Below are 12,365 nucleotides of genomic sequence, written 5' to 3'. Positions count from 1 at the left end.
AAATAGTAACGACTAAAGGAAGTGAGGAGATGAACCAGAAAATCACAGGGACAGAGAGAGAGAGAGAGAGAGAGAGAGAGAGAGAGAGAGAGAGAGAGAGAGAGAGAGAGAGAGAGAGAGAGCAGTGACAGCCATGGAGAGGAGAATATAAAAATGGAGCCCCAAATGCAAGTGTTGGGGAGGAAATAGTTAACCTTTTCCATTGCCAATGAAAAAGGTCAAATGATCCAAGGATGCTGACGCTTCTTCACGCAGGACATCCAGCGAGTCTAGCAGCACAGAGGTGATTGGGTTTTTATTCTCTAATGCCGTATACGCCCAGCAACCTAGGTTTCCGGGCGTTCTGTGGAAGCTCTGTGCCCTAGACCTAGGGATTTAGAGGTCATGCTTTTCAAGGACAAGGTCCGGGAGGTGGGCTGGGAGAGAATGGGGTGGGGGAGGGAGCAGAGGCTGAGGATGAGGATGGCGGAAATGGCAGAACCGGAGAGTGGGAAGCAGGGACGGTCTGCAGGCGCCCAGGCTGGGGCAGAGCTGCTGGTTACTCACTCGTTCTTCACGAAGGCGTGTTTATTGATGGTCTCCACGACGTCCCGGAAGAGGATCTTGGACGTGAGCGTGTAGCCGTGGTGGACCACCGGCTCCCCGTCCGGCCCGTCCCAGCAGTCAACTGCCAAAAGCAGAACCGCGCGTCAACAGCCAGCCACTGGGCTTACGAGCGTTGCTGGGGGCAGCAGGCACGTTTTGGTTCTAAATGTGAGACGGGTGGCTATGAAACGGATGAAACCGTCGCCACAGAGGCAACGGTCTCCTGGCACACTTAATAGCAACGGGAGGTAACGCCTTCTCTAAGTGTTCGTACCTACAAACACATGCACTGTTTTTGAGATGCTTGTAGCTTTACCAAGGTCTCGTGTTCAGAAGTAGCCTGGAATTTACCAAAAGCAAAGTTGGAGGTTGATCTAAGTCCAACCAAACGTGCCCATCCAGGGTGCTAGTTTTTTGTTTGTTTGTTTGTTTTTGGCCAGTCCTGGGCTTGGACTCAGGGCCTGAGCACCGTCCCTGGCTTCTTTTTGCTCAAGGCTAGCACTCTGCCACCTGAGCCACGGCGCCGCTTCTGGACATTTTCTATCTACGTGGTGCTGGGGAATCGAACCCAGGGCTTCATGTACACGAGGCCAGCGCTCTTGCCACTAGGCCATATCCCCAGCCCCCAGGGTGCTCGTTCTTAACGGACGTCTTCAAGCTCACTCCGGCCCTCCGCCGTTCCACTCACCTCACTCACGGGGCTCTCCTTGACGGTTCACTTACACCCGCTCCGATTCCACCCTATTCTTTTCCATTTTGTTAAATTACCCACGACCACCGCCTCCCTGACTTCACCCCACGGACACGGACGTGGCCACGTCCGGCCGGCGGTGAAGCGCACGCACCTTCCAGGCAGCGGCAGCCCTCCTGAAGCACGCGGGCGTACATGTCGACGCGGGACTGCGAGAGGAGCTGGTCCCCGGTCAGGTAGGTGTTGTGCGAGGACGCGATGTAGTAGTTGCAGAGCGGCTGGTCCATGTCCTGGCACACCTCCTGGTGCCCGGGGTTGAAGACGTCACAGGCAGGGCTGCGCATGAAGTTGGTGAAGCCTTGGGGAGACAGAGCAGAGCACTGTAAGTGACTCCTCTTCTTTTATTTACCCTCTACTCCAAGGATTAACACGTGGAATCAAAGCCCCCTGACGAGGCAGGAGCTGTGACCCATCGCTAATGCCCGAATCCAGCTGTTCGGAGCCTGGCAACATCGAGAGGCCATGGCTCATAAAAAACTCAAAGTCCTGAGGACAACAACAGCAGCAGCAGAAACACAAACCCCGCCAGGCGCCAGTGACCCGTGCCTATCACCCTAGCTACTCAGGAGCCTGAGCTTGGAGGATCATGGTTCAAAGCCAGCCTGGGCAGAAAAGTCCCTGTGAGACCCTCACCTCCAATTAACCACTCAAAATCTGGAAGTGATGCTATGGCTTAAGTAGTAGACTGTTGGCTTGGAGCACAAAGAGGCTCATGGACAGCACTCAGGCCCTGAGTTCAAGTCCCACAATCGACCAAAAAAAAAAAAAGTGAACACCTTTTTCCCACAGCCATTGGGAACAACGGAAAACCAGAGACCTATCACCAAACCGGGGGAGACTGGCTCCATGTTGGAAGATTTCAGACAGCTGCGTCCCTGTCCCTTCCTGTTGGTTTATGGCTTGCGATTTACTTCTCTGCCTCTTTTAAGTGCACAGGAGTTACACACACATGCTGCTGTATTCACGCAATTTTACTCATGTATAAGATGCTAGGAGCACAATTCTGAGCGCAGGTCAGTGTGGGTGGACTATGTAATTTCTTAGGGTCTCGTTGCCTCAAGGGACTTACAGTAACGAGATCTGCGGTTCCAAAAGCTTCTGCAATGCTACCTATTAGGAACAACCGAGCCAGTCACTAGCAGTTGGCAAAGAAATATGTCTATTTCAAGCCACGAGATGCATAGGTGACTGATTCTGAAAGCACCAGGAGGAGCCTCTTTCCACATCTGAGAAAAAGCCCAAACAAGCCTTGGAACGGATCATAGGTTGTGGTTAACACGTGGCAGAAATAAGAGAGAAAAGTGACACCGGAGGGAGGTGTGGCTCAAGTAGTTGAGCACCAGACATGAGCAAAGAGTTCAAGGATCTGAGTTCGAGACCCAGTACTGGCACAAAAAAAACAAATAATAAGCAAATAAATAAATAAAAGCAAGAGGGAAAAAATCAACATCATGGCATTTCCTTTGCGGGAAAATATGACCCTTTTGGGGGGGGGGGTTATTAGAATTATCTCAAATTCCATGACTATCTCCTGATTTTACTGGAATTTAATTTAGCCAATTAAATCAAAGAAATGAAAAATGAAAACCTGTGGCTATTTTACCTTCGATGCCGAGGACATTCTTCGCCTTATTTTCTTCTGAAACTTCAAATTTCTTGATGATGTCAAGACAGTAGTCGACGGTCACATTGCTCACCTAAGCAAAAGAGGATATTAATAGAGTGTGCGCAGCCCTGAGACACGTCCCTCTGCGTGCGGTGAGACACGTTCCTTTGCACCATGCGGACATAAAACTACAGGTGGCTAGCCAGCAGTCCCGAAGACAAGATCACTGTGGCACAGACGGAACTCTTCAGGGCCTCCAGGAGAAAGCCCCTGCACTGGGGGCGCGTCGAGGAGACCCTGCCCCGGGCACTCAGCTCCGGGGGACTCAGGAACACAAGGGCTAGCATGTGACCAACAGTCAATGCCAAGCCGAGGGCTGCCCGCCGGTGCTCAGACCATCCCCGGCCCACGCGGCCTGAGTCACTGGCTCTCCATCGCCGCCGGACTCGGGGAGTATCACACAGCCATAAATACATCTCCGGGTCTGATCCCCAAAGGAGAAACAAAGCAGGCGATATATATTTTGATTCCGCATCAATTCAGCCTCACAGTCTAAGACTGACATTTTAAAAAATCACGCACGAAGGATGCTAGGGAGAAAAGGCGGTTTCGTATTTCAATCGTATCCCTCAAAGCTTCCATTATCTCTCAGGCTCCACACCGGTGTTCCAAGGACTTCTGTTCTTGTTTTCTAAACAGTCCATTGAACATTTCCTTTGTGTTTTTTGTCTTGTTTTGTAATGGAATAAAGCTGCTGTATAAAGTGCTTGCTTTCCAGGCAGGTGCCCACAGGTGTCACTGATGTGCCCTCTGAGGAAGTTTCTCATCTTTCCTATGTGTTCAGCCACTGCCCGGAAACACCACAGGTCAATGAGATGCCAGAACCTCCCCGCACCCTCCCGGACCGGCAGCTCCAGCGCCCAGCAGCCCCATAACCTGTCTGCTGCACACTAAACACATCTGTTTGGCACACGTGCTCTTAAAGATACGTTGTTGGGGGCTGGGGATATAGCCTAGTGGCAAGAGTGCCTGCCTCGGATACACGAGGCCCTAGGTTCGATTCCCCAGCACCACATATACAGAAAACGGCCAGAAGCGGCGCTGTGGTTCAGGTGGCAGAGTGCTAGCCTTGAGCGGGAAGAAGCCAGGGACAGTGCTCAGGCCCTGAGTCCAAGGCCCAGGACTGGACAAAAAAAAAAAAAAAAAAAAAAGATACGTTGTTGGTCGCAAGATAAAAGGAGCCAAATAAATACCGGCGCCATAGAAGACCGGGTCGGCCTTGCAATACTCAGTGTTGAAAGCCCTTGTTTCCCAGATTCAGGGACAAGAACAGGACTCAGGAAGCGCCTGAGATCTAAACAATTGCTAAACAACAAAGCAAGCCACACCCCTGGATAGAGTTAGTGAGCAGAGAATTCCTTACGAGTTCAAATGTAATATAATAATGGCCTTTCATGTGAAATAGAGATTTTCCATTAAAAATATTAGTCTTTCTAATAACCCTCGTAAACTCAATATTTTATTCCTCCCCCCCACCCAGTTTTGAGTGATAGTGGGATTTGAACTCAAGGCTTCATACACCACAGCTGCCTGACCTTCACAAGATCTTGGTTTTTTTTAATGTGTGTTTATTTCTTCATCCCTTCTTTTCTGTCCCTTCTTTTGTGCCATGAATGGAAGATAAGCCTCTCAACCTAGTTACATCTATGAAGGCATAAATATTTGGCACTCGGATCTAGTGCACAATACATTCATAGGATCTGGGCGTGTTCTTGGGCACACCTGGGGGGGGGGTCCCTATTCACTCACTACAGCAGGACATGTTTTCCTGAGGCCATTTTTCCCAAGTTGTAAGCTGCTGAGGATTAATCTGGGAAACTCGGGTTGACATCGGTGCTAGATCTCCATTATTCCCTCCGAACTGGGGGAGTGAGCTACAGTCCTCAATGTGCACGTGACCCTTTGATTTTTTTGCTTTCCTTCTCCGTTTCTGTGGAGGAAGAAACTCCTCAAGTCTAGATGCATACACAACTGTGCACTTGATCACAACTGCACAAAACAGCACCTGCTGGAGTGCCCTGACAGTTCCCCTGCCGCTCTAACCCAAGGTTCTTCATGCGACCACAGGCTTCTGCCACTTGACCTCAGCCCGAGGGCCCAGCACAGCTTCTACTGTCCGTGTTGGTCCTAGCTGGGCCTCAATGAAACTATGTGTTCCCAACCAAGCCAGCCTGCTTCCCTGCACTTCCAGCACGGCGAGCGTGGAATCCTCCAGGCTCCCGGCGCCGGAAGCTCCAGAACCTACACGTCACCTCTGCGGTGATCTCTTCGTGAAAACAAGTCCCTAAGCCAGCTCGGACGCCAGAGGCGGCAAAGCAGACCCACCGTGCAGAGTCACACTGCAAAAGGCCAGGGACACAAGAGTCCCCGCGTTCACCATGAGCCCAGCGCTCAGCCAGCCCGGGGAGGGAGGGAGGGAGGGCAGGCTTTAGTCCCTAGTCCTTCTACTCCATCTTCCTCCGGCACCCCGCACGCGACCTCAGGACGGAGGGACGGTGACTCTGCTGTGCCGGCGGACAGAAGCCCCACCAACCTTCTACCACTGCCTGGGTTTCCAGCCACCAGCCCCCCGCTTTATGAAACCCCATTCGCCTCTCCCGGGGAGCTGTGTGGGTCTCCTCCGCACAAGGAAGTGGTTTTGTGGCTTCTCTTTCCCTGAGCTTAAATTTCGGTGTCCCCAGTGCCTCCTGTTGAGGTCAGGCAAGTTTCAGGACTCTGCCTCGCGTTTGACACCGGGGGGGAAGCATCCTTCCTGCATTTCCGGATGGTTTTTGAATGAAAGATCAGCCAAAGGAGTAAGACCACCACAACGACTGTTGACTTCCCCAACCCACGCCTAACGCTCAGCCACCAACTTCACAATCACAGCATTTGGACAGATGAAGCTTTCTGAGAAAGTGTCACCCGGGAACTACACGTGGGGCAGCAGAAACATTACGATACATAATTACGCTGAAAGGTCTCTCCGCAGCTTTAATTGTGACTCAGACAACAATTCGAGAGAAAGGCTCGGGGAAAGGCTCTTAAAAGAATGCTTCCATTATGAGGAAACGTGAAAAAGATCAGTGTACCACTAAAAGGGGGTACTGATAGCAAAGCAGAGCGTGTAATTATTTCTCACACGTGTAAGGGCACTAGAATGCCTGTGATTCTTAGGGACACATTCCGAATGCGTGACAGGGGAGGACAGCGATGACCACGTGATTGCAACAGGCGGATCGGGATACGGTTTAGCTGGAAGGATAAAGACGCTGGCTGACAGGTGACAGTCTGCAACAAGATGGATCTGGTAAAGTGACCCTCTGTCCATGAGAAACAAAAGGACAGTGGGACGCTGGTGGCTCCAGCCTGTCATCCTAGCTACTCAGGAGCCTAAGAGCTCAGGATTGCGGTTTGAAGCCAGCCTACCCAAAAAGCCAAAAGCAGAGCTATGGCTCAAGTGGTAGAGCACCAGCCTTGAGCAAGAAAGCCAAGCAAGAGCCTACGGTCCTGAGTTCAAACTCCAGTACTTGCACTAATGATAATACATAAAATTAAGTTAAAAGAAGGACGTGTTCCAACACTGGCTGCCTGACCAGTTAAACCTATTACTACTATTTTACACGACTGGTCTAAAGAGAACACGGCTGATATATTAAAAATGAAATGCACTGGTTAACATTCATTTCTTTGGGGGGAAATATGGGCCTATACTCAGTATAGTTAAGGTAAAAGAAAACAGGAATAAGCCACTGTGCAAATGACCACTTCCCCTCTGCTAGAAATACATTTTACATGATTCTCAGAGAAGATTTTTATGAACGTATGATAGTTACCCTCTATCCTCGGTTCACAGTGCCCCCACCTCTGTCTCTGAAAGGAGAGCAGTGTTTTATTGTTACTGTTGGTGGCGGTGACGATGGTGGTGGTGGTGATGGTACCGGGGTTGGAAACCGTGGCTTTGCCCTTGCTAGGCACGGCCCCTCTGCTTAGCAACACCTCCAGCCCTCTCCACTGTATGTTAAAGAAAACTCCAGTTCAGCAACTTCACGATACCTTTTGCTCCACCTTCAAAAACTGAGCCAGCTGGTCCACAGTCAGGTGATCTTTTTTGTCACTGTAGCTCAGGAGTAACAGGTAGAGGTCTCGTCTCAAGGACATCATCTTATAAAACACACAGAACTCTTCAAACGTCAGCGTGCCCTGGTTCTCGTCTGTGTCGGCTTCCTGAAGAGGGGGAGGAAGAGCAGGTTACGTGGGCGCCTGCACTCGTAGATTCCCTATAGATCCCCGAGACCCTGACACGAAACTCTCGGTGTTTTCTTAAAACTGGTCTAAAAGCTTTACCTAACGCGTGCACGACACTGCACAGAAACCTCCTACCCACTGCCCTCCAAATAGCGCAGCGCGTGGGAGAAAACAGCCAAAAGCACGAGATTTGAACACCAGCCCTGCGCAGAACAGATGCAAAGGGAGGCTCAGAGTACGGCGAAGGGAGGCCAAGCTCCCCAAGTAGCTGCGAGGCAGGTTGCTCAGCTCTAGGCACTGCACTTGCTCCTGGAGTCCTCCCTCTGTCTCCGGTGCTCCCGCCTCTCTGTCGCCCTCCTTCCTCCCCCTGCTCCCTCATGCTGCTCTCCAATGAACCAGCTCACTTGCCACCAAGAGTTTCCCTAAACAAGGTCACCTTTGGGGGACAGAAAGGAACAGGCCTCTGTCCCCCACTCAGTGCTGCATCTCATACCTCAATTGTTCGTGTGCTGACCTTCTGTAAGAACAAGTGGAGAGAAAACACAGGGTCCCTTCTCCACTGTTGGTGGGGGTGCAAACTAGTAGAGCCACTCTGGAGAACAGTATGGAGGCGCCTCAAAAAAAGCTCAGCATAGACCTACCCTATGACCCAGCCAGACCACTCCTAGGCATCTATCCTGAACAACAGGTCCCAGGATATCAAAAAGACATCTGCACATCCATGTTTATCGCTGCACAATTCGCAATAGCCAAAATATGGAAACAACCCAGATGCCCCTCCACAGATGAATGGATCCAAAAAAAATGTGGTACCTGTACACAATGGAATACTACATAGCGATTAGAAATGATAAAATAAATGGCATTCACAGGGAAATGGTCAGAACTTGAACAAATAATGTTGAGCGAGACAAGCCTAGAACACAGAGAAAAAAGGCGCATGGTCTCCTTGATATATGATTGTTAGGGGTTGGGGGGCGGGGGGACAGTAGAGACCAGGTCTGCAAAATAACAAGCTTCTTTTCAAATGGTAGTTCCACATGTTTGGGTCAGTGACTTTACATTATATATCTAAAACCAAACAATTACTAAACAAATATAAAAAGGTCTAGGATAGACCTATCAGTGGATCACAATAGTTCAACAGCTATGTACACATGATCATATAAGATGAGGATGAGCAAAAAGAACTCCAAGAGAAGGAAACAGGAGGATTTTATTGTTGTCGTTATGTAAATGTACTAGGTGAACTTCCTTTGGCGTACCCCACATGGTTATTGTATATGATTTTGGTACACTGGATATTGTATATATGCCTACCTGATCTAGGGAAGGGAAAGAAAAACGAGGGTGTAAGATATCACAAGAAATGTACTTACTGCCCTATTATGTAACTGTACCCCTTTTGCACAACACCTTGTCAACAAAATTTAATTTAAAAAAAAAGAAAGAAAACACAGGGTTCACTGTCTATAAAGTATAGTATAACCCTTCTACGCTTACGTAAGAACAAGGGTTAGGAAACATAGGATTCACTGTACATACAACACTGTATAACCTTTCTATGCTTATATAAAAACACGTGGTTAGAAAACACAGGGCTCACTGTACCTAAGGCATTATATAACCCTTCTGTGTGTTCTTTTGGGGGGAGGGGCGTGCTGGGGGTAGGGTGATAACTAAGATTTTGAACTCAGGGCCCCATGCCTGCCAGGCCAGCATTCTGTGACTTAAGCCATGTGCCTCTAGCCCTGCTCTGTGCTGCTTATTTCAGAATCTGCCAACTTTTCTGCCCAGGCTGGCCTCAAACCCCAGTCCTCCAAATTTCAGTCTCTTGAGTAGCTGACACTGTAGGAATGAACCACCAGGATCCAGCTCTTTTTTAAAAATGTGCTTACTTCATATAGTTTTATTGTTACCATTAAGGCATTGTACAAAGGGGTCACAGCTCCATAAATCAGGTAATGAGTATTCTTTTTTTGCCAGTCCTGGGGCTTGAACTCAGGGCCTGAGCACTGTCTTGGCTTCTTTTTGCTCAAGGCTAACACTCCACCACTTGAGCGACAGCCCTGTGTAGGTAATCGTGCAGAGTTGTATTTTCGACCCACCTAGCTCTGATTTTTACATGCAGAGCATGACCTACTTGGTCACTTCCAATGAAAAAATAATTACAAAACATGCTCTGAGGAGGATTGGATTTGCGCTCCTCCTCAGAACACTTCTACAATGATCACTAGCAGAAAGCAGCTGAAGAGCTGACATTGTGGATGCATGCTAAGTTTGTGAAGTTTTTTTGGTGTGAAAACACAAAATCCCTCGTTAGGAAAATTGAGGGGGAGGCGAGTTGGGAAGGAATAAGGGAGCATGATGTGGGGGGGGGGGCTATCGATCAAGATGCGTTGCACTTCTGTACGAAAAAACTGACCTGTCGAATGGCAGCCCTTCAGTACAACTACTTCAAGATCATTTAAACCCACACCGGCTTTGAAGAACGTTTAAAGCAGTGCCAAAACACTTGGTCTATTTGGATCATCAGAGTGTAATTTGTGGAGTTTTACGTTTTTAAAAAAAAAAACGATCATTTAAAAAGTAAATTCATCTTTAAAACTAATAAAGTGCCTCTCTCTTCACCAGAGAGCGAGGAAATGATACAGAAGACGCAGGATTCGCTTCCAGCAAAACCCACGAAGCTTCCAATGCACCTAACCACACGGGGGCTCTGAGAGGGGCCGGGGCCGGGCCGGGCCAGGCGACGCCGTACCTGGAACATCTGCCGGACCTTCCTGCGGGGCAGGCTGACGTTGAGCTTGTGCATTAGCTGGTGGATCTCCTCGATGTTCAGGAGCCCGTCCCCGTTCTTATCAGCCTCCTCGAAGGTCTGCTTCACCCACGTGCAGCAGGGTCAAGGACAACACGAGCCATGCAGTCATCCGAGGGCAAGAGCTGCCCTTTGGGTGACAGTGGGGAAGGGCGAGGGGGTAGAAAGAGCGAAAGAAAGAGGCAGGAAGAGGAGAAGCTTGAAGTCTCCGCATGACGGAAGCCAACGGGGACACGGAGCCGCACCCGTGCACACGCGCACACACACACGCCCCGACACACGCGCAGACAGGACGCAGGCACGGACGCGGAAGTCTGGGAGGATATTGGTCATGGGTCCGTTGCCTCTTGGCCAGGGAGTCCTCGTCGCTGATTCCGGCCATCAGGTACTTGAGGCCGGTGATCCAGGTGCGCGCCTCCTCGGGGTTGGAGGTGATGAGGTCCAGGGACTCCAGGTGGTTGCCATGGTAGATGGTGAAGCAGCAGCTGGGGTCGAAGCTGCCCTCGGCCTGGCGGTGGAAGATGTCCGACTGCCGGCCCTCCGTGACTTTGTAAATGGAGTCGATGAGAACTGTGGGAGCCAAGAGGGGCAGGGCCGTCATTAGACGGGCGGAGGAAATTACTGTAGGGGGTGGGAAACAAAATCAGAACCGCCCTGCTGTAACGGAAGTATCATCATCTACAGTGGTTGCCCCAGTCCAAATGGGAAGCTCTCGCCCTGCTGTTTCCTTCAAGGAAACACCTTTATATAGCATTTTACTTTCCCAAGTATTTTTTTTTACTATGTTCTCCACAGGCAATGATTCAGGATGTATTAGAACCTACAGTAAAACAAACAAACAAAAAACCCGATATTGGCACCTCAGAGTTCAGTGTCGGCTCCCTCAGTTTCCAGCCCCCAGACACAGACTTCGCGCCACTCACTGACTTCCCTGTTCTCCAGTGTGCAGAGGGAACAGGGTGGCACTTCTCAGCCCCCGAAGCTAAGCGAGCCAATGCACTGCTAAGCTGTCTATTTATATCCATCTGTCTGCCCACCTGGTCATTCAGGCATGCATCCCACCCATCCATCACCCATCCACCCCGTCAGCCACCCATCCATCTATCTATCCATCCATCATCCACCCACCCACCCATCCTTCACCCATCCACCCCGCCAGCCACCCATCCATCTATCTATCTATCCATCATCCACCCACCGACCCATCCATCACCCATCCACCCCGCCAGCCACGCACCTATCTATCCATCCATCCATTCATCTATCCAGCCATCATCCACCCACCCACCCATCCATCATCCATCCTCCCAACCAGCCAACCACCTGTCTATCTATCCATTCATCTATCCATCTGTCCACCTATCCTAATGGTTCTCCTTCATTAATTCTGATAATACAATCTAGGAGAGAGGAGTTTTAACCGGAGATCAGCTAGACATTTTTATTGAGTATCATTACAACAGCATTGCTAATTCATTAATCAGCGGACCTTGCTTAGAATATCACATTATACTTTAAAGGCTATGAGATTTATGTCCCTTACCTTTGATGGGAAAGTAAAAGGTTCTCAACTCTAAAACCTCATGTCCTGATTTCAAAAACACATCATCCAACACAAGAAAAATATCAGCCTTTATAGCATTCATAAATGTCATGGATTTAAATTTCCCCACAGACTTCATCATTTACACAGACCTGAGCTCCACGGAACCTACTAGTGTCGCCCATGCATTACTGTGGCAATCCAAGCAAAGAATGCATAAGTTAGATTTACTTTTTGCCTTCTCGCTCTTCCTGGAGGGTCGCCATCGGAGGCGGGTCCGGTGCTCGTCCAGGTAGAAGAGCCGGACCAGCCCTTTGGTCCCACGCCTCAGTTTGATCATCTGCGTCCCGGACTGCATGACACTCATGCATCTTTCAACTGCAAAAGAGATCCAAGACCCATACATAAGCTGCTGCACACCGCACATGCGCAATGCCATACAGAGCACAGTATCAAGCAAAACTTCCCGAAGACAAGGATCAGAAGAGGTAACGTGAAAGAGAATTATTACAGAATGAATCCATCCAGCTTACACCACCAGCAATAAAAAAACACATTACTGACAAAAATAAATTCTGCTTCCAAGATTGCATCTTTTCTTCTGTTTTCCAGTACGAAACTCATGACCACTTGAACCTATGCTTCTAAGCAAGTTTTACAAGTCTTGTGAGTTTTTACACAGCCAGACGAAAAAATAACTCACAATGTTAACTTTTCCTAACTTGTTTGCTTTTCCTTCCTTCCTTCCTTCCTTCCTTCCTTCCTTCCTTCCTTC

At 49.4% G+C, this 12,365-nt stretch overlaps 1 protein-coding gene across 3 annotated transcripts in view; it reads right to left on the bottom strand.

Annotated features, from left to right (window-relative positions):
* The window catches only part of LOC125352045 (1-phosphatidylinositol 4,5-bisphosphate phosphodiesterase eta-1-like), an 89,468-nt gene that overhangs the window by 16,689 nt on the left and 60,414 nt on the right, over window positions 1-12,365 (bottom strand). For all 3 annotated transcript variants that reach the window (XM_048347232.1, XM_048347230.1, XM_048347231.1), the window contains exons 3-9: window positions 11,822-11,968; window positions 10,374-10,617; window positions 9,991-10,120; window positions 7,038-7,208; window positions 2,940-3,033; window positions 1,431-1,634; window positions 547-667 (exon numbers count right to left, since the gene is read on the bottom strand). In XM_048347232.1, the coding sequence (XP_048203189.1) occupies window positions 547-667; window positions 1,431-1,634; window positions 2,940-3,033; window positions 7,038-7,208; window positions 9,991-10,120; window positions 10,374-10,617; window positions 11,822-11,968 (1,111 nt within the window). The remainder of the gene's footprint in view (window positions 1-546; window positions 668-1,430; window positions 1,635-2,939; window positions 3,034-7,037; window positions 7,209-9,990; window positions 10,121-10,373; window positions 10,618-11,821; window positions 11,969-12,365) is intronic.

This window comes from Perognathus longimembris, chromosome 5, assembly GCF_023159225.1.
Source record: "Perognathus longimembris pacificus isolate PPM17 chromosome 5, ASM2315922v1, whole genome shotgun sequence".
Taxonomy (NCBI): domain Eukaryota; kingdom Metazoa; phylum Chordata; class Mammalia; order Rodentia; family Heteromyidae; genus Perognathus; species Perognathus longimembris.
Note: the sequence above shows the minus strand (reverse complement) of the source record. Positions and strands in the feature narration are given on the sequence as shown.